The 27,494-nt window shown below is 41.3% G+C and overlaps 1 protein-coding gene and 2 long non-coding RNA genes across 9 annotated transcripts in view; 1 reads left to right on the top strand and 2 right to left on the bottom strand.

Annotated features, from left to right (window-relative positions):
* Positions 1–15,612, bottom strand: part of shisa6b (shisa family member 6b) — a 130,707-nt gene extending 115,095 nt beyond the window's left edge. For all 7 annotated transcript variants that reach the window (XM_088324123.1, XM_088324126.1, XM_088324124.1 and 4 more), the window contains exons 1-2: positions 14,613–15,612; positions 9,763–9,923 (exon numbers count right to left, since the gene is read on the bottom strand). In XM_088324123.1, coding sequence (XP_088180249.1) covers positions 9,763–9,923; positions 14,613–15,145 — 694 coding nt within the window. In that variant the 5' untranslated portion in view covers positions 15,146–15,612. The remainder of the gene's footprint in view (positions 1–9,762; positions 9,924–14,612) is intronic.
* Positions 1–27,494, top strand: part of LOC148347541 (uncharacterized) — a 150,585-nt gene that overhangs the window by 96,875 nt on the left and 26,216 nt on the right. Inside the window, exon 2 of the long non-coding RNA XR_015848122.1 lies at positions 11,170–11,309. This is a non-coding gene — a long non-coding RNA (uncharacterized LOC148347541). The remainder of the gene's footprint in view (positions 1–11,169; positions 11,310–27,494) is intronic.
* Positions 1–27,494, bottom strand: part of LOC148347542 (uncharacterized) — a 161,256-nt gene that overhangs the window by 115,095 nt on the left and 18,667 nt on the right. The gene's annotated exons all lie outside the window — the stretch shown is intronic.

Genomic DNA, 27,494 nt, shown 5'->3' with positions numbered 1-27,494 from the left:
TGGCCGCTTTGTGCTTTTTGTATTGTAAGACGTCATCTGAATTCTGCACAGGGCGCCCAAGGCCCTCTAATACCTTTGAGAGGTTGCAAATGGGAGTAATGATCTTTTTTTTATGAACCTTGACGATTTGTCAGCGGGGGGAGGCAGGTCTGACTCCAAGGTCGATTTGAAATTCGGACACAGTGATGTGGAAATACTCGGTGGGGATTACTGATTTTAGAACCCTAATTTGGACCGGTATCACTTATTTTGAATCATTATGATCTCAAACCCTTTTTCAAAACCGTAGTTTGAAACTTAAGTACCGTTAATAGCCAAATGACCAGTTCTAGCTCAAGGACCAGGCGGAGGCAGGCAGGCCTAAATCCAAGGTCGATTCAGGCTCAGACACAGTAATGTGGTCATGCTCGATGGGGATTACTGATATTAAAACCCTACTTCGGCCTATATTACCAAATTGGAAACCCAAACTGTAGTTGGAAACCCAACTATCATTTATGGCCAAATGACTAGTTCTAGCCCAAGTAGCAGGGGTAGGCAGACCTAACTCCAAAGTCGAGTCCGGCTCAGACACGGTAATGTGGTAATACTCTATAATAACTATTAATTTTAAAACCCTACTTTGGACCTTTATCACCAATTTGGAATCCTAATTGGAAACCCAAACCATATTTGAAACTCTGGCTATAAAAGGTACTTGATTTTCAAACTAAACGACCAGTTCCAGATGAAAGACCAGGGGGAAGCAGGCCTGATTCCAATGTCGATTCAAGCTCAGACACAGTAATGTGGTCGTACTCAATGGGGATTACTAAATTTTAAAACCCTACTTAGGGTCTACATTACCAAATTGGTAACCCAAACTGTAGTTTGAAACCCAACTATCATTTCTGGCCAAATGACTAGTTCCAGCCCAAGGACCAGGGGGTGGAAGGCCTGACTCCAAAGTCGAGTCAGGCTCAGACACAGTGATTTGGTAATACTCAATGGGAACTATTATTTTTAAAACCCTACTTTATACCTTTATCACTAGTTTGGAATCTTAATTGGAAACCCAAACCCTTATTTAAAAGTCTTGTTTGAATCTCAAGTACCATTTATAGCCAAACGACCAGTTCCAGCTGGAGGACCAGGGGGAGGCAGGCCTGACTCCAAGGTCGAGTCAGGCTCAGACACAGTACTGTGGTCATATTCGATGAGGATTACTGATTTTAAAACCCTACTTTGGGCCTAGGTAATCAATTTGGAATCCTAATTGGAAACCCAAACCGTAGTTTGAAGCCCAACTATTTTTTATGGCCAAATGACTAGTTCGAGCCCAAGCAGCAGGGGACCAGGGGGAGGCAGGCATGACTCCAAGGTCGAGTAAGGCTCAGACACAGTAATGTGGTGTTATTCGATGGGGATTACTGATTTTAAAACCTTACTTTGGGCCTATGTAATCAATTTGGAATCCTAATTGGAAACCTAAACTGAAGTTTATGGCCAAATGACTAGTTCCAGCCCAAAGACCAGGGGGAGGCAGGCCTGACTTCAAGGTCGAGTCAGGCTCGAATACAGTAATGTGGTAATACTTGATGGGAACTATTGTTTTTAAAACCCTACTTAAGACTTATATCATCAATTTGGAATCCTAATTCGAAACCCAACACTTATTTCAAAAGCTTAGTTTAAAATCCAAGGAGCACTTCTAGCCCAAGGACCAGGGGGAGGCACGCCAGATTCCAAGGTCGTTTCTAGCTCAGACACAGAAACCTGGAAATACATGGTGGGGATTACTGATTTACAAACCTTATTTTAGACCTATATTTCCAAATGGAATCTTAATTGGAAACCAAAACCCTTTTTCAAGACCGTAATTTGAAACCCAAGGACCAGTTCTAGCCCAACGATCATTTCTAGCTCGGAGGCCCTTTCAATTTGCTCAGCAAATGAAAGGGACTGTATTTAGTGCCTCCTAGTGGTTTCAATAAAACTTAGTTGTTTTTCTAATGATCTATCAAATAAATGGGCATTTCTAAAATACTCATAGGTTGAACATTTTTCATATATTCCATAATGAGAGCCAACCTACAGGGAGCTAACATAATTGTCGGCCATTTTGCTGCTACGGGGCCCAAAAACATAGTCTCACAAAAGGTTAGACAAAAAACATGAAGAAAAATGTCGTGGTTTAGTAACAATCAGTCTCTGTAGTTTGTATTTTGTAGCACTTGTTTTTGGTTGCACTAAACACAAAACAGTGACACCTAGTGGTCGAATAATACACACTTTCCCTTTGAGTGTAGTTGTTTTCCAATATATTTGTGGGGACTGACGTAAAGTTATAATATACTGTTTGGACGGGGGGGTGGCACACGATAGAACAAACATTCTGTCGGGGGCCGGACTAGTAGATTAAAGAGAAAGAAAAACAGATAAAGAAATAAGAGAAAGAGGGAGGGAAACGGAGAGAGGGCGGGACAAAGAGAGAGCGAGAAAGAAAAGAGATAAACAGAGAAGTCGTGAGAGAGGGGGAAAGAAAGGGAGAGGAAGAAAGAAATCCAAAGACACAAGGAGAGAAAAGAAAGCGCAAAGGGTAGGAAGAGAGAAAGAGAAGAATAGAGAAAAGGGAAAAAGAAGTTGGAGCAAAAGAAGTTATAAAAGGCACAGAGAGAGAAAGAGACAAAGATCAACAAAGGAAGAGAAAAAGAGAGACACAGAGAGTGAAAGAGACAGAGAGTGGGAAAAAAGGGGTGGGAGAGAGAGAGATAGAGAGAGGGAGGGAGAGAGGGAGAGAGAGAGAGAGAGAGAGCAACAAAGGAAGAGATAAAGAGAGCAAAAGAGACAGAGTGTGGGAGAAAAGGGGTGGAAAAGAGAGTGAAAGAGACAGCAAGAGGGAGAAAAGGGGTGGAAAGAGAGTGAAAGAGACAGCGAGTGGGAGAAAAGGGGTGGAAAAGAGAGTGAAAGAGACAGAAAGTGGGAGAAAAGGGGTGGAAAAGACAGTGAAAGAGACAGAGAGTGGGAGGCAAGGGGTGGAAAAGAGAGTGATAGAGACAGAGGGTGGGAGAAAAGGGGTGGAAAAGAGAGTGAAAGAGACAGAGTGGGAGAAAAGGGGTGGAAAAGAGTGAAAGAGACAGAGAGTGGGAGAAAAGGGGTGGAAAAGAGAGTGAGAGAGAGAGAGTGGGAGAATAGGGGTGGAAAAGAGAGCGAAGGAGACAGAGAGTGGGAGGTAAGGGGTGGAAAAGAAAGTGATAGAGACAGAGAGTGGGAGAAAAGGGGTGGAAAAGAGTAAAAGAGACAGTGGGAGAAAAGGGGTGGAAAAGAGAGTGAAGGAGACAGAGAGAAAGAGAAAGAGAGAGAGAGAGGTACAGTGTCTTTGTGAGAGGCACCTGGCTTTGGCAACATCAAGTTGACATATTTCAACCTGCAGCTTGTTTTTCTCTTGCGCTTCTCTGAGTGTCGTCCCGCCGGCCGGATTCAATCCCAGGGCCGCCTGTTCGACTACCCCGCGGTGTAGTTTGTGAGGACAAAAACCAAGGCTGACGTGGAACCTTTTTTCCGAAACCCAATAATGATATCAGACAAAACGAGCGCCGACGCTATTGACAAGTGGGAGTCAGTGGTGAACCCGCACACGCTATTAATTCCAGGGTGGGTGTTGAAGAGCGCGTTATGATAATTAACTGAGAGTGAGAAGGGTGAGTGCCCCCCTCCCACGCCTCTTGTTTTGTCTCTCTCGGCACGACTGTCATAAACTTTGCAAAGGGGGCCAAGGGGCCGGCTTCTTAGCAACTCAAGGGCAGATCCATTAAAAGCTGTAAAATATTCAAATGAATCCAGCTCATGCCGACCCGGACCGATCGAGTGGAGCATTTTTTTGTTTATCGGGATGTAAACGGTGGCCGGGCACCGACTGGCATTAACCTCGTTTGGGATCCTCAGTCATCGTTTAATGAGGGCTGCATCGGTCAACAAACAGAGCGGCAATTAAACGGGCGTGAGGGATAATGGAGCCGGATGACTTTGAAAGTTGGGGAAAAGTGCAGATGATTTATTTTTTATTTCTTCCACCCAACAGAAAACAACAAACTCGAGTCGCCTTAAAGGTCATCGCAGCAGGGGGGGGGAGAAAAAACAAACAAACAAAGGTGTAAAGCTATTATCGCCATCCTTGATTGTCTCCAAAATACTGACCTTTAAAATGAGAATGGCACAAATACTGGAAAATACTTGTGGTTTATTTTCAACGAGCTGTATGACTACTTTATGAACACTGAACTCAATGAAATACTGTGTGTAGTGTAATCCCTCGTTATTTCGCGCTTCGTACTTCGCCATTATGGGCTGAAAAATAATCTGCGACCCATTATCCCCAATCGCACATTGCTGTGAGCAGTGGATGACAAAGCATGTGTTTGTCAGGTCCAGCGGCTCTTTTTTTTATCAATCTGTCCACCAAATAGTGAACCGCATGCGGCTGCAATCCATTATCCCTAATCCCATAAGCGTCCAGCAGGTATGAGCTGAAAGTTTTTGTCGAGAGGCATGCCATTTCAGACCACCCAAAATAAAATGCACAATAATGGCCACGGTCCAATATCCCTGGCCAACTATTGCTGGGAGCAGCGCTGGCAGATTGCTTTCTTTTTTGTTCACTTTGGGCTGCTGAAGCATGCTTTCTCTTTCTGTCTTAAACTGCACTGTCTTGGCCACGATCCATTATCCCCAGGCTACTCTGTGGCTTTTTACTCATAGCCGGGGGGGCTGGTCCCCTTCAAACGCGATAGATAACGTATTACAGTTTTGTATTTTCAGTTAACTTTATGTATATACTTTATATTACTAATTAAACTCTTGGAAGTACAACACGCGAACTTCATATTAGATTTGTCTGACTTTAGGTATTTGTATTCAAGTATTTCCTAAATAAAACAAAAACATACCAACTATTTGGTAGTGGGAATGGCACAAATACTGGAAAATATTATGGGGTTTTTTTCCACACAAATACAATTTTCGTTTTTGATATTTTTGTTATTTTCATATTTTAAGGCCATCTTTTAATAAAAAAAAAGTATTTCTGACCCCACGTTGCCACATCCAGCAGTTGGTGCCATATATGCATGCAGGGTACAATGAAAAATCAAGACTTGTTCTTAGTAAAATGAGAGTACTTCACCTCAAGTGCCGGCAGCCTATACATTTCATCTGTTTGCATTGAAAGGAAAAGAAATCGAAAAGAACAAGGGTAGAGGGGCTGAAGAGGTAAATCATTGCCTGTGGACTGCGCTTAATAAATCAACTTCAGTTCAGGGAGCTGCCGGCCAAATTGCATTACTCAGAGGAGCGATTATTGTTTATTTTGACTGAAGGCAAAAGTCCTGTTAGGGTATCTGCTGCTCATTTTCAAGGTCTAGTACTTGTTGTGGCTGCAGGGCGCGCCATGTTTACACTCTGACGTAAAAGAAAAAAAATGGAAGCTTTCGTGTGTAATAAGTCAGCATGGGCTTCGGGATGGAAAGAGTTCTGGGATGTGAGCAAGTGGACGGTGGATAGAGCCTTGTGGAACTCCTCATTTGCATACTTTGTTACATAGGCTTTGATTTTCTTACGTGCTATAATTCATAGAAAATGACAAGGTTTTGTTTTACCATTGTGGGCATTAAGACTAAAACCTCTACTGTTGTAAGGGGTAGTGTTGGGGTAAGGGCTGCGGTCAGGACCCTTTTTGACTCAGAGCCATGAAAGCAAAATGTTTTTATTTTTTTGAGCGCCACATTATATATTTTAAGCCAAAATTCAACAAAAACACCAGACAAAAGCCATTTTTTCCAGCACATTGGATTTTACTGTGTCACGATCATAACTTGATAAATAATGCCAGGGCTATCAACAAATACTAACCACTTAAAATGTCTCTCTTCTCCAGTTAATGAAGATTGTTGAGGTCATTTTTATCATAAAAAAATAGTTTCAAAACAAGGTGGGAGCAAAGTTATTTTGTAGAAATGTCACAAAATACTGTAACAAGAAGTATAAGGATGTATTTAGGGGAGTGTGTTACATGTGTGAAGATCCACCTTACCCCTGCCGTTCACCCAATCAAATTCCTCTTGGTTGTTCTTGGCTGTTTTTTAGGGGGTTTACAGTTGGTTCTGTGAGTTTTCATTATAAAGTGTTCCAACAGTGACCATAGATTGTTTGAGCTACCATATAAAATATTCCTTATACAGGTGCAGCCAAAACAGGGTATGTTAGTGTAACACCGGGAGTTGAATCTTTGCCCTACATATTTTGGGCAATACTTTTGGATCACTATGTTGCTTCGGCTTCGCGTTTACTAAAATTGGATAGTCACAGAGATGATTACGATGTTTTTTGTTTCAATTCCGAGCCAGATGTTCTCATAAAAAGAGACATATCTGGCTTGTTGTGGACCCCTGGATTAGAGGGTTTTGGTTAGGTATGTAATTTTCTTCTTGAATAAAGTTTTTTTATTTACAAAACTACCAAAAATTAAATTTGCTCCTCGATGAAGTCCAACCATCCATTCATTATCGGCACCGCTTATTCTCAGTTGGGTCACGGGAGTGATGGAGCCCATCCCAGCTATCTTCAGGCAGTGGGCAGGGGACACCCAACTGCTTGCCAGCCAATCGCAGGGCACACAGAGACAGACAACTTATTCAAACTTAGGGACAATTTAGACTGGCCAATTATGCATGTTTTTAGAACGTGGGAGGAAAATGGTGCGCCCGGAGAAAACCCACGCAGGCATGGGAAGAGCATGCAAACTCCACACGGGGAGGTTGCGGTAGCTGGACTTAAACCCTGAACCTCTGCACCGTGGGACTTTGTGCTAACCACCCATCCACTGTGTCACCCTCAATTAAGTCATTGATTCATAACTCGCCCCACATAAGAAGCAACAAAAAATGAAATGCATTCCTCAAAACAAAGTATTATGTCCAAATGTCCCCTCCCCCAATTTTTTCAAATATCTCTCCATTTTCTATAAATAAAAACAATACAAATAAGAAAACTATTCACAAAATTGCCCCACAAAAACCTAAAAAACATAAAGACTGGCCTGACCTTCCTGTGGCTACCCTAAAATCACATTTTGTGCTAAACTCTCAACCATTTTTGTCACCACTGCTTGAAAATTCTCCCCTGTTTTACCTGCGACTTTACGCCCTCTCCAACAAAATCACACGTTAGCGGCTGCTTCCCCCTCGGCGTTCCTGTGAGGTCGCCAGACACGGAACGGCCGCGTTACCTCGCCAAACTGCAATTATCAGCAGCGGCTCACAACTTCTTTCTCGTATGTGAAGATTATGAGATGTTAACGTGACATAGCTGGAAGGTTGAGCTATGTGACAATGAAAACAACCCAAAGGCTGCTGGGAAAAATGAATAACTCCACCAAAAAAGTCAAGTCATTTTTATTTGTATAGCCCTTAATCACAAAGAGTCTCAAAGGGCTTCACAGGTTATTACACAGACTATTTTTTCAGACTATTATGACACCATCCCCTGATCTGGAACCAACATGAGGGCAAGGAAAACCTCAACATGAGGAAAATGAAGAAACCTTGAGAAGGGACCACATGTGTGGCATCCCCCTTTCAGGATTACCAGACAGCAAAGGATGTTGCAATCACAAATAATACAGAGATATTGCAATGCAATTTAGTTCCCCCAAAAAGTACTTGAATGTATTTGTTTTTGTATTTTAAATAAACAATATAGTCATAGACCTGCATACTGAAAAGTGAATTTGCCCTGAGTAGGGGCAGCTCAAAAATACTTTAAAGGGATTAAGAATGAGAGAAAAACATCTTTGTCTGACATCTAGTGGTGAGTAGTGAAACAACAAACTTAAAATGTGCCTGAGCCACAGAGGACATTTAGTGGCAGAAACTATAGTTTTGAAAAATATGTTAGAAAAAAATAACAAGAAAAATAAAATAACAGAAAATCCAAAATTCCTAAAAACCTAAAAAAAAAAAAAAAAAAAAAATAGGTTTCAGTTGGTAGCATTATGATTCTTTTTGTTTAGGTTGCATGATAAATTGTGGTTGCCGATTCTCAATTATTTGAAAGGACTGGTTAATAACTAGAATGTGTTGTCACTTTTGAAATTACGGTTCACTACATTTTACAAAGTGGGAAAAAAATGAAAAATGTGGTCCTAAAATTCAATCGTTGAGTGGTTTAAACTTTTTTGTCCTGATAATTAGGTGATGGTAGGGAACTACTGTAAAAACTAAGCTTTCTCTTCCATCTAGTGGTGAAAAAGGAAATTACAACCTAAAATTGCGTGATCCGCAAACATCTACTGTCAGAAAAATGACCATTAAACAAACCAATGTATGGATCTCTATTTTAGACTCGTGTGTCCTAAATCAAAAAGAGTAACAATTCAGATTTTGTCAAAAAGGGTCATAAACCTAACAGTTTTTGTTGTTTATAACCCTCTGATTGTCATAAACTCCCAAAAGAAGAATACAATTTAAGATTAATATACATTATATAGAACAGGGGTGTCAAACTCATTTGAACTCCGGGGCCACACGATAGAACAAACATTCTGTCGGGGGTCATTCTGGCCAGACAAGTAGATTAAAGCGAAAGAGAGATAAAAAAAATAAGAGAAAGAGGGAGGGAAAATGAGAGAGGGCGGGACAAGGAAAGAAAAAGAGAGAGAGGGAGAGAGTGTGAGAAACAAAAGAGATAAAAAGATAAGTCGTGAGAGAGGGGGAAAGAATGAGAGCGGAAGCTAGAAATCCACAGAGAAATAGAAAGACAAAAGGAGAGAAAAGAGAAAAGAAAGCGCAAAGGGTAGGGAGAGAGAAAGAGAAAAGAGAGAAAAGGAAATTAGAGCAAAAGAAGTTAAAAAGACAGAGAGAGAAAGAGACAAAGAGCAACAAAGAAAGAGAAAAAGAGACAGAGTGAAAGAGACAGAGTGAGAGAAAAGGGGTGGAAAAGAGCAAGAGAGAGCAAGAGAGAGAGAGAGATATCGATCAAGTTGACATATTTCAACCTGCAGCTTGTTTTTCTCTTTCGCTTCTCTGAGTGTTGTCTCGTGGGCCGGATTCAATCCCTTAGCGGGCCTGATCTGGCCCGCGGGCCGCCTGTTTGACACCAGTGATATAGAGTGTTCTCCATTTGGGCCCGGGTGCTGTGGAATGCTCTTCCCCCTGAGATCCGATCTGCAACCTCAGTGGAAATGTTTAAATCGAAGCTTAAAACACACTTCTATTCTATAGCATATGAATAACCTATATTTTATGTTGACAATATCTGTCTATCATTTGCCCTCATGTAGGCTTTAGATCATGTGATGGTGTCATAATAGTCTGTGGTTTGCAATAATTTGTGGTCTGTGCAGCTCTTTGAGACTTTTTGTGATTAAGGGTGTCACAAATAAATATGACTTGACTCATCCTGGGTTTTTTGAGTTTTTCCTTGCCCTCATGTAGGTTTTAGATCTGGGGATGTTGAAAAATAGTCTGTGGTTTGCAATAATCTGTGGTCTGTGCAGCCCTTTGAGACTCTTTGTGATTAAGGGCTATACAAATAAACATGACTTGACCTGACTATACATTCTTAGCATTCCTAACATTCCGACCATTTCTGAAATTCCTTGATTATGAATGATTTATGTCTCGTCTTTTTTTTCTTAAAATCTAAACTTTTTATACAGGGCCCCACAAAGTTTGATCAGGGGCCAGATTCATTGTAGCTTCTTGATGTAATGGAAAGGGGAAATCCTACCGTGGTTGGACTTGGAGGCGTGGACCGGTGTGTAGTGGTTCTTGGAGGAGGTTCTGACCGGTGTGTTGTCTTTGGACGAGCCGTTCATGGCCGCAAAGTTCTCGCAGTCGTACTGTGAAATAGGGATGGGCCCCTGTTGCCTCAGGATGTCGGCAAGGGCCCTGAGGATACAGAGTCATTCTCAAAGCCTGTTGATTTCTGTCGTTCTCTCCCAATGATTGATATGGACATCAAAATGGCATAAATGTGTTTGTGTTTTTTAAGCCTGGAAAGACATTCCAGTGATACCTTAATACTTGAACGAATAGGTATTGGACCAAAGACATTGGGTATTTTTGGTTCGGAGCTCAAAAAAAAACCGGAACTTGAACATAGCCAAACATTGCTGAACTAGTAGCCGAGTGAAATAAATGGCCATTTTGGTGACTGTGTTCGCACAAATCTGTTTTCAACTAAAAAATTTGAGCATTTTTTACTTCAATATTCAAACGAAAAAAACAGAACTCGAACATACCCGATCATAATGGAACACAGGGCTGAGTGAGATGAGGGGCCCCTTTTGGGGAATTCATATTCATCTCATCAGCCGTACCGCTTATCCTCATTAGGGTCGCGGGAGGGCTGGAGCCCATCCCAGCCATCTCCGGGCAGTGGGCAGGGGACACCCTTAACTGATTGCCAGCCAATCGCAGGGCACACAGGGACAGACTACTCATTCGCTCATTCACACCTAGGGACAATTTGGACCGGCCAATTCACCTAAAATGCGTGTTTTTGGAACGTGGGAGGAAACCGGAGTGCCCGGAGGAAACCCACGCAAGCACGGGGAGATCATACAAACTCCGCACAGGAAGTCTGGAGCTGGATTTGAACCCACGACAGGTTCCCATGACATGAACTGTACCGCACAAGCGCTAACCACTGCGCCGCCGTGCTGCCCCGCAAATTCATATTAACCCTGAAAAAAATTGGAACTTAAACACACCCGAACACAGCCAAAAACATGGCAGTGTAAGATCAACAGCCATCCTGGCGACTCTTTATTCACAAAAAATCAGTATTTGACCCAAATATTTTTGTCATTTTTGTTTCGGTGTTTAAATATGGACACCCAAACATTCTTAAGTACATCTGAAAACAGCCGTATACATGGCCGAACGATGTTTGAGGCCATCTTGGTGACTCTGTATTCGCACAAATCTATATTTGACCCCAGAAAATTTTCAGTACTCAAGTTATGATCGGGTTAGTTAAGGTTTCAAATTTTTGCTTAACTGTCGAAAGTGTGGCAGAGTGACATGAGTGGCCATCTTGGTTACCTTTGCCTTGTTGGTTTGCAAAATTTTGAGGGGTATCCAAACCACGTGTTGAGCATTTATTGTGATATTGTGGATTCTATCTTTGCAGATAATAGTGGATCCCAAGAAAGTTGGCGACAAAAGGAAAGAAAAAAAGACCAAATTGAAAACACTTCCGAGATGAAGAAGGAAATCTTTCGGAAACACGAGTATGGTGAACGAGTACTGCCATCGATCTGCTACTCAAAGGTACAGTAAATAGTTTTGAATTGATTTATATTGTTTAATCTTTTAGTCATATATACAAAGGTTGTCAAACATTTAGCAAACACTAATTTGAATGATTGCAAAGACGTTTTACTTTTTATTTGTTTATTTAAAACGTTGACCTAAATATAGGAACCACCTATGTTCCATTTCATATCTAATATACAAAGGAGCTAGAGTACCCTGCTGCATATCCCTCTATTTAAAGGTTGTGTCTTCCTACTCTCTGCTGCCATCTCCTGGCTTAAAGTCATAGTTTGAGGCTGCGATCAGTCACCGTATTCTTCAAACACTAATGAACTCTTCTTTTTTCATCTTTTTGGGGGTTTGGGTTCGCGTTTGGACTGTATTTGAAACAGGTTTTGACTTGACTTACATTTACCATTGTCAGGCTACACTAACAAAAAAACATCTCTAAATGTGTTGTGAATCTCTGAACAGTGGTGCTAAATATAAGGTTTTAAAAGACACCTAAAATGACACACCCCACCTGTAAAGTAGAAAAAAAAATCTGGATTTGTTCCCTCGATGTTCTCTGGTTGATTATTGGTGGTCAGCAAATACACCTACAGTGAGTACTTTGCGAGTAGTGCCTGCTTTTGCCGCCATCCAGTGGACATATTTGAAACTGCAAGTCATAGTTTGACACATTTTTCTCTTGTGTGCCACATAAAATGATATGGCGGGCCACATTTGGCCCATGGGCCATGAGTTTGACACATGTGAACCACTCTTTTTAAATATCTTGTTTCAGTTGCATACATCAATATTTGGGGAAATTATGGGTGTTTAGGTACACGTTTTATTTATAATCTGGGTTTTTTGGAATGCCTAAGAACGCATTAAAATAAATACCGTCATTTTGTATGGGAGAAAATGATTCGGTATTCGACTAATCACGGTCGAGTACCACCAACACGGCACATGTGAGCTTCTCATTTAATGAGGTTGAACTCGAATGATTTTTTTTATGTATTTCTGCGCGCCAGGTGCACGCAAAAACCCCAAGAGAGAAAAATCCCAGGCAGAAAAAAAATGTTTGTTTGGTTTTCCTGCCTCGGCTTCTAAATGAGCGAAATCAAACGACTTTTGCTCGGCTGCACATGCTCAAAGGTTTTTTTTTTTCTTCCGCTTTTTGACGATTATGTCCCGCCTTGACTTCCTGTTGTGGATGATGATTCCGTGCGTAAAAGTGCGTGCGTGTCACCCGACCTTGGCGCAACCCCGACATGCAGAATATCCATTATTCACAGTCTTAAGACTGGCCGGAGTGTTGAATAATGCATCGGAGCGTTCAATCCGAAGGAAATAACGCGCGTCAGCCTTTTGTTTGCAGATGTGGCCCTCTTGCGTATAATGAAAATACAAAATAAAATAGCTGGGGGAGGCAGGGTGGGGGTCTTCAGCAGGGGCGCAAACGAGGTTCCTATCTTGTCCCATCTCTATTGCGCACCTGACTTGCGCTTTGACAGCTGGTCTACCATTTGCAGGGGTCCCTGTGTCCCTTTTTCCCTCTTTTCTTCCCTTTTTTCACGACTGCAGTGTCAACGATCAAAAATCTCTCACGCATGCGCGCACAAGCATAGCGCTGCAAGAGTAATGAGCTTCTTTCAAGTCTGTAATTATTTCAGGCTTGCAGTCTGACATTTTTCGGGGGGTTGGGGGATTGTCCTGCTAATAGAATCCGATGTCAAAGGAGCGCGTCATCTCGCGACAAGTCATTAATTGTTGAATTGATTTGTGTATAAAGATTAATAAATTGATTTTGTATTTTGGCATGATGGAAATTGTTGCTAATTGGGGGCTATTGCTGTATTTCCAATGTTAGAAATATAAGTGAAAAGGTGTTACACGTGTATTACATGTAATATAAATGAAATGTGACTATTCTTTTTGTTTTTGCAAAAAAAGTAGATCCAATTCATCATTAAATATGGTTACTGTGTTGTATTTCTTCAAACTTATGACTGTGAAAATGTTTCAGCGCAAACCAGAATTCATTACATCTATGGCAGTGATAAATGTGGGGGGGAATGCTGTTAGACGTGTATTACATGCAATAATAGGCTTTCATGTATGTACAAAGTAATCCAAGATACAAGTCTAATCTCGGTTAAAGGTAGAATAACTGTTATGACACAAATATGACATGCATTGATTGTTTTTATGTGACTATTTGCAAGGAAACTGGAAGCATTATAAAAAAGTGTTACAACACATGTATTACATGTAATAAGTGTTTTTTTGCGAAGGGGGGCACAAACTCTGAAGCAAAAAGCGGTGACACATGTTAAATTTGGCTACTATTATACCTTGAATATATGCATTGATTGGTTTTAGGTAACTAATGCTCATGTTCGAAAAAAAATATAATGTATTCAATGTACAAAGTATTGCTGGATTCTGCTGTGTAATATGGTTTTTAACAAGGATAACAAAAAATAAGTGTTAGAACACATGTAACGAGTTGTTTCAAATTACAAATGGATGCCGCAGGTTGCGTCTCGTCTTAAAAATGGCTTTTACTACATATAATGAATGTTTTTTTACGTAACGAGGTAGAAAATCATGTAGTTTACTGCAGTCTAATCTGGAATCTATGAACGGTTAAAAAAAGAGTGTTATAACATATTTATTACAGATAATAGGTGATATTAATTTTCGAATATATATATATATATATATATATACTGCATTTCTTTCCAATCCGGGGAAAAATGTTTTGGGGAACATATAAACTTTCATGCGGAAGGTGGTGATGAATGTAAAATAAGTAGCTGTTATTACAGTTTTATTACATGCCATTGTTGGTTTTAATGTACAGAGTACAGTAGTATACTATGATATGTGTATCATTTGGACTTTCTGGGGAAAGTATTAAAAAAAGAACAGAGGTTTACAGTTGGTGTTAGTGTTCGAAACCAGATGTGCCCGTTTTCCCGTACGAGGTGGCGATGAATGGAATATATAGCTGTTATTACACATTTATTACATGCAAAGATTGGTATTAATATGCAAAGTACATCAGGAAACTCTGGCTTGTGTCTGATTTGGACTTTTTGGAAGAAAAGAAAAGTACAGGTGTCAAGATAAAGGAATAGAGGTTTGCAGCTGGCGTGATAGTGTGATTTCCAGTGCTGTTATTACACATTAGATGCATTGATTGGGTTTAATGTATAAACTACAGCAGGATATTGAGGGTTTTTTTTTTCCATTTTTTTACTTTTTGGAATATTAGACAGGTTCAGGTGTGACTGTTATCCCCCACGACCCCTCCTCACTCACCTGTGTATGTTCATCTCTTGCGGCGGCTCCGTGGCTTTGTCGTAAGCCACTTTGGCCGACACCCCCATGACGATGATAAAGGCGATGATCCCGCAGGTGATGTAGACGGCCGTGTTGGCCTGGTCCATGCCCTCGAACGTCTCACCCGTGGGCACCGGGGATGGGGCGGCAGTCTGCACCCACACGGGGGTCTGGTAGTTCTTGCATGCTTTTTGGTCCAGCCGGTCTTTTTTGTACTCGCAGCAGAAGCGCAAGTAGCACGTCCCGCAGCAGTACCGATGATTCGTGTTGTTGCACGCAAACATTTTATCATACTGGCCGCTGACGTCGTAGTAGCCCAGGCAGGTGTCGTGGTTGCTGGCCGGGGCGGGCGGCGGGGGAGGCGTCCCCCCCTTCATGGGTTGCTGTGTGGGAGCCCCCGGCGTGGCTTTGGGGACCTTCCTGGGGCCCGGTTTGGCTTTTTTCCCACCCGCTGCTAAGACGCTTAGCGGGTCCAGGTATATAAGGAGGAGAAGGAGGTGTTTTGTGCCCATGATAGCGCAAAAAAAAAACTAAAAAATTAAAAAAAAGTATTCAGAAGCTCCCCGTTTTACGTCAGTTCTCGTCAGCTTTCATGACGGATCGGAACTCGGGCGGATCGCGAAGTGAATTCTGGCCCGCCGCAGCCCATTGCGAGGCGGGTTAGGGGGAAGTCACGTCTGGGTCCGGTGCTGAGTCGCTGTCCAAGGTGCTGACTGGCTCTCAGGCTTCTTCTGCGCCCAAGTCAAAGTTAGACAAGAGGCATAAGTCGGGCTCATTTGCTATGAAGGGTGCGTCACGCATCAATTTGAAGCTTTTTGCATCCCACTCACTTTCTGGAATTGCAGTGGGGAGGAGGGGGTGGTTTTTTTTGACCACCCCCACCCTCAAATAAATGACAATTGCGCTATGGGCAAAGCCAGCCTATCTGTGAATACAAAAAAACACGCAGCATACGAGTCCTTCTCCGCTGTCTGGGTCCGCAAAAGTAAAGCTGACTGTTAGAGGCTGCGGAGTCTTTCTCGCCTATTTCCCTCCCTCTCTCGTCCTCTGCTTCCCTCCCATCTCTTACATCACCGCGCTGGCGTCAGAACTCATCCAAGTGTCGGCAAATTGCGCGCAGGCTGGCGCCTCATTCCCACCTCTCCCAACAAAGCTAGCAAACCGGCTGCTTATTTGCGTTGGCTTTTCCAAATTGTGGCTGGCTGCTGCATGTGCACGGGGATATTTCATTATGTTTTCGTTTTTTTGGCAGGGGGGTGAAATAAACACAATATCATGAGTGCGGTAGCTCCCTTGCGCGTTACCTGAAGGATGAATCCCTAATTTTTGTGTGATTTTTCTGTGTCTGCTCTGGTGTAAAAAGAAACCTGGCTAGAAACCACAGTATATTTAGATCTGCTTTTTGCAAGAATGAATCCATCTTGAACCGCCTTCGGTGTCCTCCGAAATTGGGTAGTGACATCAAAAAACCTCAAATCCAAGAAAAACAAGGAAGCTGAGGTTGTGGTTTGGAAGACACTTGTTTAAATTTGTGAATCTATGAACCAAAATGGTTCAATTATAGAACCTCATGGCACCCCCTTTCTTTTTATCGCAAATTGATAACTGTTTTAAAATCTAACAAACTTTTTTGAAGACGAAATAATAGTATTTATGTGTCTGGCGGTTGCAGAGAATTGTTAATATTTCATTCTATATTTTCAATTATTTTGGGAAAAAAGACGATATCAACAATGTAGCTGACGCCTTGCTTAAGTTTTCTGTGTCTACTCTGGCATGAAGTAGAAAAATAAACCTATGACTCGCGACAGTATGAACCTATGACCTGCGAGCCATATATGGCTCTTTTCATTGGTACATATAGCTTGGAGATAAAATGCTAATCAAGCAAATATCCTCTTTAGCTTTCCAATTTAGTTACGATCAATCGTTGGTTAGGTGCGTGAATAGCAAGAGCAGCACTGAGATGTCCGGTCCAGCATAAAAAGGTCTTGCCTACAATTTACAATCAAGCTATCACACCGCAAGACCCCATTTTGTCCGTACATCGCTAAAGAATCCTTCATATAGAAGCGCATTTGATAATGTATGTTAACCGATTGGACACTTTATGATAAAGACACACAGAACAATGTTTAATTACCCAAAAACGCTAGCCAAGCACACCTAAGAGTTTGATCGGTAGAACAGTAGTGGTGGGCGGAGCTATGCACACACAGCACGCTGCCTTCAGACAAACACCCACTGTGCTGAAGGAAAATACATCCATAAAGGTTTTGTTTGCAGTTTTTGGTGACATTTTAACAAGAGAACTCTGCTTGCAATTTGTTTTGAAACAATTATTTATGGGAATAAATGAAGTTCAAAATGAGCCTCAATGATTTTAATCCTCACGGCATGCATTTATTTTGGTACACAACGTATGTCAGTGTAAATTATTTGGACATAAACTTAACCTTTCAAAGGTCTGATGCCACTGAACACTACACACTCTTAGTTTTTCATTTATTTCCCCAAAAACTTCGCACAATGCATCTTCGTGTACATTATTTGGACATGACCTTGAAGTGTGATAACTCAGTCGTCCATATTTTTTGACTTCCAACCACTCAAAATGTTCTGTGGCATCAGACCTATTTATAAATATGTAAATGTTCAGTTATTTTTTTTATACACCCCCTAAACTTGAAGACAGACATTATTGCAGCGAACAGCGGACAACCCAGTTCCTTTACCAACAGGCTCTTTGTAGACTCTTCTTCTGACTTGTACATTCCAGCTAAAATGAGAAGCTCTTAGTATGCACAGCGTTACTGTGCTGTGATCGTGGTCCAGTGCATTATTGTTCTCTCCCCTTGTAAATTAGTCATTGCGACTATGTGGTCAATAACTTCCACGGTAAAAAATAAATTGAATGCAGTGACGGGGCTACTGATGCGGGCAACGGCATACAAAATTGGCCCGGAGTTAGGCAACGTCGGAGGCAAAAAGTGGCCTGCCACTTCAGGGGATGGAGACCACATGATTTTTTCATTATCGGATTGCCATATGTTTTGTCCACTCACGTCTTCATCCACATCATCTTGCACAATCCCGTCACCCAGATTCTCCTCCGTGTCTTCTTCCTCCACTTCGTCAGCCAGTTCATCGTCGTCAGAAACCTGTTCCGTTTCAGAATTATTAAAAGCCAATAGACAAGGTAGAGAGAAGTTGAATGAATGAAAGAATGAAAACTCGAACATTACATTAAAACAGAACAAAAACAATAACTCAATAACAAAATAATGTTACATAACTTGTTCAAAAAGGGGCAGTAAGAAGCAGATGCTTATTTCCCCTACCCCTTCATCTTCCCTATTAAATTCACCGATGATAATAAAAGCAATAGTAATGATATTAAAAATAACAATTATGATATAACAATGGCAACAATAACAACAAAGTTAACCATAGTTGTAGACGCACTATTCCCAATCTCTCTTATCACTCATACCCCATTTCCTTCATCTCTGTATTCCGCCAGTAAGGTTTTTTTGTGTTTAAATTTGAACAAGTGAATAATTGGACATTGTTTGATCTTGTCTTTTAAATTGTTCCAAAGTTTGACTCCACACACAGACACACACATACTTTTCCTGGTTGTTCTCACCTTTAAGATTGTGAATTTACTACAGCCCCTTAAATTATAATTGCCCTCTTTCCGAATGAATAATTTTTTAATGTTTTCTGGCACTATGTTTTTGTTGACCTTAAATAGCAGTTGTGCAGTGAAAGAAATTTACTAAATCATCCAATTTTAATGTTAAGTTCTGGATTCAATGAAAACTGCCTCTTTGGTTGCGCCAGAGCCAGCTGCATTATCTCCAATAACCCTGTACGAAAAGTCAAGTCATATTAATTTTTCAAAGCAAAAAAACATAATTACTTGTCTTTCCTTGGTTTGGAGTGGGCTGCATTCCATCCAGTAATGGTGCACAAAAACGAAAAAAATCAATTAAGTTTGATTATGAAAAGCAAAATTCCAAAACAGATTCTAAAAATAATTATGGATATTACTGATTTTATTATTAATGGGAAACCTCTTTTTGAGTGGTTTATCATCTGTTGCAATTCCCTCCAATAACATGGCACACTATCATGGAAATTGAGGTGGATTTAATTTGGCATAGCAAAACAAAATCCCCAAAATAAGTAAAAAAAAGCACTTATTCTAATAGAAATGGATGGAGACTCTTTGATTGATTTGGATGCAGCTGCTTCCCCTCAATACAGTAGACAAAAGCAGGAAAATCAAGTCAGTTTAATCTTGAAAAGCAAAATACAGAGAGAAAAAAAATCTAAAGATTTGTATAGCAATGGGTGGAGCCTTTGCGATCAATTTTAAGTTGGCTGCACTTCCTCTAATAGCCAGGGCCCAAAAGCTTAAAGTCAATACAACTTTGGGGCGGCAGTAGCTCAGGAGGTAGAGCACTCGTCTTTGGATCAAGGGATCCCAGTTCGAATCCCGGCTCGTCCGTGTTACATGTCGAAGTGTCCTTGGGTAAGACACTGAACCCATAATACCCCCAATAAGCAGGTTAGCGCCTTACATGGCTGCAAGGCCGATATTGGGAAATGTGGAGCACATTGTAAAGCGCTTTGGTAAGTCATTGAGTTGAAAAGCGCTATATAAATGCAGATCATTTCATTTCATTATACAACCTTTCAACGCAAAATACCCAATAAACTCCAAAAATAAATTTTTTAAATTTTGTGAGATGCAGTGTTTTTTTTTTTGTTTGTTTTGTTTTTTAATTTACATTTTTTTTAAATAATATTGCAAGATATGACTGGACTAGAATAGTGTTTTTTGGATGTGACAGTTAGTTTTGTTTAATTGAGACCCTGGTTTGACCAGAATAAAAATCAAAATCAATAGAAACCAAAAAAAGTGGATATCAAAGTGTTCGTTAAGACGAAATTGGTTCAAAAAAGGTTTCATCTGTGTAAACAGGTTGAATACCTTACTGAGGTCGATCCTGGATTACTTGTGAGGCCCCTTTTCAAGGTTTCTTATTTTCCTTGTTCTGAGGTTTTTGAGCTTTTCCTTGCCCACATGTGGGTTTCAGATCAGGGAATGGCGTCATTGTTACCTGTGCAGTCCTATGAGACATGTCGTGATTAAGGGCTATACAAAGTTTTTTTAATCCAAAAATGAAACTGTTTAAAAGTGTGATATGCCGAAAAAAATTCAAAGTGATAACAAATGGCAATGTTAATTAAAATCCCCAAAAGATTAAAATATAGTTTAATATCTTGTGCATCCGTTCAATATGGTTAGTGTAAGTGTAAAGAAGAGGCGAGCCATTTCTTTTGAAATGAAAGTGGAATAAGAAAGCTTGATGCGGTTGAGAAAAGGGTTGGATCGCTTCTTTTGGCCATTTTTTTACCACGGAGGAGGAAGTTGCCCAAACTCTTGAAGCTCATCTTCCAAAAGTAAGTTAAACATAACTTTATTGATTTTTATAGAGCATATTATTTTATGAAATGTTTATTTTTAGTATAAAACACTACACGTTACTTATACAAGCCTTTAACATACTTATATAAACCTTAAACATCCAAAATATAACACTGAAGCAACTAACAAACAAATTAAACTTACGAACGATCTTGTTCGTAAGTAGGGCAGCGTCTGTAATCCAAAAACACGTCTGTTCTCAAAATAGTGAGGACAAAACCGCAAGGCTGGATTCGAGCGAACCAAAAAGATTGTGGAAGGACACGACAAGAGCACGCCGGCTCAACGGCAAATATGTTTTCTTGCTCCGAGCACTTTGCCCACTTTCACCATTACGTAACGTGCATGGCAACCCGTCTAGACTCATGACCAGTGAGTCAGTATTGCCTAAAAGCATCGGCGTTGTTGTGGCTGTGCTGTTGTCGAGGAAATATCTACCTTTTGCCGAAAATTCTGCTATCTTTTGGAAAAAAGTCCAAAAATAGTTTACATGTAGCTGAGGTTGAACTTAACTCCACCTGATTTTTAAAACAAGTTGCATTGCCTTCAAAGTGCTGCATATGTCTGAAAAATCAGGTCAAAACAGAGTAATGCTAACAAGAGTTGCTTAATAATAAATACAAACAGCTGAGTAAATAATTGAAAATAAATCATTTTAATTCAGCAATTAAGAACTCGCAAAGCCCCAAATCTGTCCGCCTCCATCCTGATCAAAATCCACAAATGTATGTAAAAATGCCTGTGCCAAGATTTAGACCAGCTTTTTACGACTCTAAAGTTCTATCTAAATTTTGTCATAAAATTCCAGACCCTGGCTACACTTTTTTGTGTTATAGGCAGAGTAATTGAAATTAAAATGAAATATCGGAAGCCAAATATAATAATAATAATCAAGCTAAAGTCGTGTTTTGAGTTTTTTTTTAATAAGGGTGTCATGTCCTGCACGGTTGTCATGGCAGTCAGCTGGCCCCGCCCCTTGACACCGGCTGAGACGCATTGAACTGATTGCTTGTGGAGTACTTAAACGCTCCTTTTGGAACTGCCCGTGGCCAGACCATTGCTTTACCTTTTTGAAGACCTGTTCATGCCTGTTTGATCTGAGTAATACCTAGTTTGTCATTTTGATTGCCTTTGAACCTGTTTTTTTTTGTCTTTGGTCCGTTTGTGTGTTGGATAACTTTTATTTCCTAATTAAAGTGACAGATCGTCTACGCATACGACTTCCTGCTTCCCGGTCCGCTTCCTGACAAAGGGACCCGTAATGTTCAAAGAAAAATCCACATTGAAACCCTTTTGGTTTGATTCAGCATTGGGTAGGAAATCCTCTCAAAATATCAAATCCAAGCAAGAAAAAAATAAAAGCTAAAGTTGTGGTTTGGATTACTTTTTTTTAACCGAAACCTTAAGAAAATGGATATAATTTTTATGTATCTATCTCTCCGAGGGTTATTATTTCCACAGCAACAAATGCTAAAAATACAAATCGAACGTCATTGGCAAAAGAAATGCTAATTTTGTGTGTCTTTTACTTAATTTTCTCATTAGAAATAGATCAAATTATATTGGAGAGGGAAGATGTTTTTATCAATTTCTTTTTCTAAAGTGACTGTCCATAAGTTGAAATTGTTCTATTTGCTGGCTCCATCTTCTGGCTGAAATTGCATCTTTTTCCAACTCCTCTTGTTGCGCATGCATGTATGTGTCTATCTTAGATGCGCTCGAGTAAACTTGTTTTTCTTCATCATTTTGGGGGTTTGGGTCGGCATTTGGTCTGTATTTGAACAGTCAATTTCTTCCTTATTCCATTTTCATTCTGGAACAAAAAAAAACTGCAACTTCGCACGTGAAACCGCCTCCTTTCCTCAAACCGGAGCACTGATGATAAAGTAAAATCAAAGCAGATATGTGCGGGGAAACAAAATAGATAAAGACTCTTTGAACTCAGCTGGGCATTGTTAATTGGGGCGGCAGTGGCTCAGGAGGTAGAGCGCTCGTCTCGGGATCAAGAGATTGCAGTTCGAATCCCGGCTCCTCCGTGTTATATGTCGATGTGTCCTTGGTTAAGACACTGAACCCCTAATACCCCCAATATGCAGGTTAGCGCCTTACATGGCTGCACGGCCGCTATTGGGAAATGTGAAGCACACTGTAAAGCGCTTTGGGAAGTCTTGACTTGAAAAGCGTTATATAAATGCAGATCATTTCATTTAAACCCATACTTAATTAAAAAAAGTATTTGATTTTAAACTTTTTAAGGACATTTTAAACCACGTATTGGTGAAAATATATTTATATTTTAAATGCTGCATCTATTGCTTTCTAAAAAAGACAATTGTACTTATCTTCAAGAGGAAGATACTAAAAATGAGTTTATTTTAGAAAACGGGGAATGTTTTTATTTTTTTGTTGGTGTATGTCGCGTTTGCATGACAAAAGTGAAAAAATTGTCAACAATCAAGATTTTTTTTTTTAGCATACTTATCTTTCCTTACCTAGCTTGATTGCAATTGTCTGGGGTTTTCTTTAGAAGTTCAACATCTCTTTAAAAAAAAGAAAATTGAAATTGTTGACGGACAGACCTCGAAAATGGATTTGTCGCACCGGAGATAACACAGAAAGATACGTCCCCACATCCCTGCCTATCAAACGCATCTCGAATTCATTGACTCGGACCAAAACGTCACGTACGGCGCTCGAACCGATTGGAAAGCCGTCGCAGTTGCTTGGTTACGGCCTTTTACGATTCCGTCCCATCCCCGCCGATAAAAAATTGAAACTAGCCGCCCAAGTGTTCGATGGGAATTCCACCGTGAGATATGGATGTGCTTGGGGACATCTAGATCAGGGCCTGAAGGGGAGGAAGGGGGGGCACACATCCTGCAGAAAAAAATACATTGTAAATGATGTCATTTCTTAAGAATTTATGAGGGAGTTTCACTAGCTCCAACGGAAAGGAGCACACACCACTCAGAACGATAAGGCAGATGGGTATTTTTATCTATATTTCTATCTTTATCTATATTACTATATATATTTTTTGTCCTCGGAATTTTCCACATCTGTGCTCCAACCTACATGATTCACTGTTAAAATAACAAATTCTCTGGCTCTTTTCGTTCTCCTTTTGGGTTCCTTTTAACTCGTCCCACCGCTATTTGCGAGAATAATTGTGGGAGCGTAAAAATATCGATGAAAATCCTTTTAAGAGATCAATAAATTCTCTCAATTGAGCTTATTGGACCATCCGACCTGACTTGAGTGGTCCTCAGCAAAGCTGCCTACTGTCGAGGCAACTGAGGAAATGGCTCAACACAAGCTGACGACAGGAGTTTATTTGGCGGCAACGGGAATTAAAAAAAGGCGCTCCGAAGATGGGAGAAAAAACAAAAACATCCATCCATCCATTATCTGCACTGCTTATCCTCAGTATGGTCGCGGGGGTGCTGGAGCCCATCTCAGCTATCCTCGGGCAGTGGGCAGGGGACACCCTGAACTGGTTGCCAGCCAGTCGCAGGGCACACAGAGAGACAATTCACTCGCTCTTTCACACCTAGGGTCAATTTGGACAGGTCAATTAACCTGATATGCATGATTTTGGAATGTGGGAGGAAACTGAAGTGCCCGGAGGAAACCCACGCAAGCACGGGGAGAACATACAAACTCCGTACAGGAAGGCTGGGAGCTGAATTTGAACTCATGACCTCAGAACTTTTCCTTGGATGCGTTCACCACCGAGCTGCCGTCCCGCAACAAAAAACACAGTCCGAAAGAAACTCATGGCTGGCAACATTCAGAAATTCCAGAATTGATGATGGGTATGCTCAGGCAGGAGTTCAGGAATATTCAGGAGAATCGTCCTGCAGCTTTTGCTGTTGGCACAGTCCCTTAAAACTGGGTTCCTGATTAGTCATGAGTGAGTCATGAGGAACATGTCTGGGGTCCAACAGTTCATCGCCCTCTGGAGGTGTTAGCGCCCTCCTGAGGATGGTAGCTTGGTGGCTCCCGAAAGTTATATCATAATTGAGGTCACAGTATAACAAAACTTTGCTATTAAGCAGACTAATCTGTATTAGCAATCGCTATCTTTCTTGCCTTAATACCTCAATATGCCATCATACAGTTTGTATCATTGATACAGTAAACCCCCGGTTTACCACGACTCTGCCTTACAATGTGTTCACTTCATATTGCTGATTAGGAAGATTTTTGGGCCCCTCTTTACAATAGTTTCCCCACTACATGATATTAACAACTGATTATTCTGCATGCCCAAACTGTATAAAATGATTGTACGTATGACGATTTGCATCTCAAAGGTGCCTGTGTGCTACTGGACCATCTCATCTAAAATGCTGATCTGTATGTGTCACTGCATCCTGATAAATTTACTATTGGCAGAACTATTTCCCACTATGCTTCTCTGCTCCGTACAAAATATTGCTTGCATCATGTGGCGATACCGTACTGTATTATTCGTAAAATATTTATTCACTATGGGTCCCTGAACCAACGCACAAAACTGTGAAAGCATATATCTTGTGACTTATTTGGGATTTTGTGTTGCTGCTAAATGTTATTGCGCTGCTTTTCATTACACGATTGTTATGATGCATTTGTTTTTCATTGCGCTACATTTTAAATATGTTTGCCTCCTTTATCTCTTCTGTTTAAAGTCTTTATTGTGTGTTTTCCTTGGCGTGCAATGTCTAATCTCGTCGCATACAATGTTACGTTGTCATCGTTGACAATAACCAGCTCAGTAGCCTAGATGGTAAGGCGCCCGCTTTGAGACTGGGAGGTCGGTGGTTCGCGCCCCGGCCGAGTCATTCCTAAGACTTAAAAAGTGGTCGGCGGCGCCCTCTGTTGGCTGCGGCTGCATCGGCTCGCTACAACGGGTCAGGTGCAATCGACATTTCGTTCTGTGTACATTGTTACACAGAATGACAATACAAGGAAATTATTATATTATTATTATAATAAAGATCAAAAATGTAATTAAATTTGACGTGATGCTAAAGGGAGAAGCAAAAATCATATTCATGTATACTACACAAAATAGTACTTAATATATATATTTTTTTATTTTTAATGTTTTAAACGGGATACCAGGGTTTCCTAGCTAATTCGCTCTGTTTCTATCCCCCGCTATATGGCAAATTTGCTTTGTGATTCCCACCTCAAAACGGATTGATGGGGTCTTCTGTATTTCATACTTTATCATTGTCATCTTGTTATTTCTGAGCAGGTTTTGCAAGTTGGCAACGTTTTATTTATTGGATGATCGTATCGGTGCGGAAGAGTGCTTCCACTCTCGACGTTTCTGGCCTTTTTTGACCGGGATGTCGGATGCCCCCCGTTTACACATCTGTCATCGACGTCCCTGGCCAAGTGTTGCAGCGTTTGCCGTCTCCGGTCTCACCTGTCTCGAGAATCGGTATCGTCAAGAGCCCCGCCCTCAGCTCCGTCTCCTGACGCATGACTGGTCTCATCAGCGCCCCATAAATCTTCCCTTTCACTTAAGCTTTTATTCTTTTATTACAGATCACACCTGACACTTGGCTTGTTGCGGCCACCGCTTGATCCCTAGTACTTCATCTCCTTGTCAAGCTGCGCCTGACCTTTGTTCCGCGCCTCCCCGGCACATTTCCAGGTCTTGTCCCACACGCATGCTCATCCGCAAACATCCGAGTCCACGAGGACTCCCGTCCGACTCTATTTGTCACTCTACGCAACACTCGAGTCGATGAAGAAGGGCTAAGAGCCAAACCTTGATCCGGTCCCTTCTCAACCTCTGAGTCTTTTTTTCACCACACGTTGCCTTTTGCTTTCCTGTCTTCGTGTACTTCCCGGACTATTTGAACATACTGTACTTCCCTGCTGCTTGAGATGAGATCACACAATAACACAGCCTGGCACGCTGTCAGATGCCCTTTCCGAGAGCTATATTGTACTTATGACTTCTGACCTTTTCTTTTTGGTTTTCCGAGGCTTTCCAAGCACAACCAGACCACGGTATACTCTCTAGGATGGCAAAAAGAAGCTTTCCCTTTAAGTGTGTTGATTTCTTGAGGAATATTTGTCATTAAGACAAAAAATGTCAGGAACGTACTTCTGTAGTGTCTCTGAAGTCTGGAACACCTCCCGAGGAAGGTGTCAAGGAGGCATCCTTATCAGATGCCCTTGCCACCGCTGGTTGCTCCTCTCGTTGCACAGCGGCCCGACACTGAGCCTCTCCCGGTTGACGAAGCTTCTCAGCTTATCTCTAAGGGAGAGCCTAGACACCCTGCGGAGGAAATCCATTTCAGCCGCATGTATCTGGGATCTTTTTTCTTTTGCTCATGACCCACTGTTCATGATCATAGGTGATCGGCTGGTAAATCGAAAGCTTTGCTAAGGTCCTCCTTCACCATGATGGGGTCCACATAATGGTAGATGCTGCACTGATACGTCTGTCGATCTCCCGTTCCATCTTACCCTTGCTCATGAACATGACCCAGAGATCCATGAACTTCTACACTTGAGGCATCCCGATCCCCAAACTGGAAAGAGCATGTCACCCTTTTCTGGCTGGAAACCATGGTCTCGGACTTGGAGGTGCTGATCCTCATCCTGGTCGCTTCACACTCTACTGTGAACCGCTCCAGTGAGAACTGTAGATCATGGCTTGAGGTAGCCAACACTGCCACATCATCTGCAAACAGCAGACATGCAATGCTGGGACAGCAAACCAGACCCTTTCAACGCCATGGCTACTCCTAAAAAATTCTGTCCACAAAAATTATGAACAGAATCCATGACAAAGGGTAGCCATTCCTTTGTCCAACCACCACTGGAAACTAATGTGACCTACTGGGAGCAAAGCGGACCAAAATCTGGTACCGGTCATACAAAGACCAAAAAAACCTGGATAATCCTGACCGGTACCCCATTCTCCTGAAGCACCCCAGACAGCTCCCTGAGGAACACCATCTAATCCTTTGTCCAAGTACATAAAACACATGCAAACCGGATGAACAAACTCTCGTGCACACTTGAGGACCATGCAGGGTGTGTCAAGCTGGTTCTCTGTTCCACAGCCAAGACAAAAACCACACTGCTTCTCCCGAATTCAAATTTCGACTTCCTGACGGACCCTCGTCTCTAGTACCCCGGATAAACTTCACCAGGGAGGCTGAGAACCGTTTTATTTAAGTAAATGAAGTATTTTTACACATTGAGGCTTAAAGTTTGGCATACTTTCTCCGTTTAAACTACCACAAGCTTTAGTCTCATGAATCAAGTCACAGAGTCGTCCATATTTTTCCTTTCACAAGCACAGCTATTATTTTTAATTACGAGCTCCTTACCAACGACAACGCCGC

The sequence above is a fragment of the Urocampus carinirostris genome, chromosome 19, assembly GCF_059441175.1.
Source record: "Urocampus carinirostris isolate Australia breed hairy pipefish chromosome 19, RoL_Ucar_1.0, whole genome shotgun sequence".
Taxonomy (NCBI): domain Eukaryota; kingdom Metazoa; phylum Chordata; class Actinopteri; order Syngnathiformes; family Syngnathidae; genus Urocampus; species Urocampus carinirostris.
The sequence above is the reverse complement of the archived record's forward strand: the minus strand, read 5'-3'. Positions and strand labels throughout refer to the sequence as shown.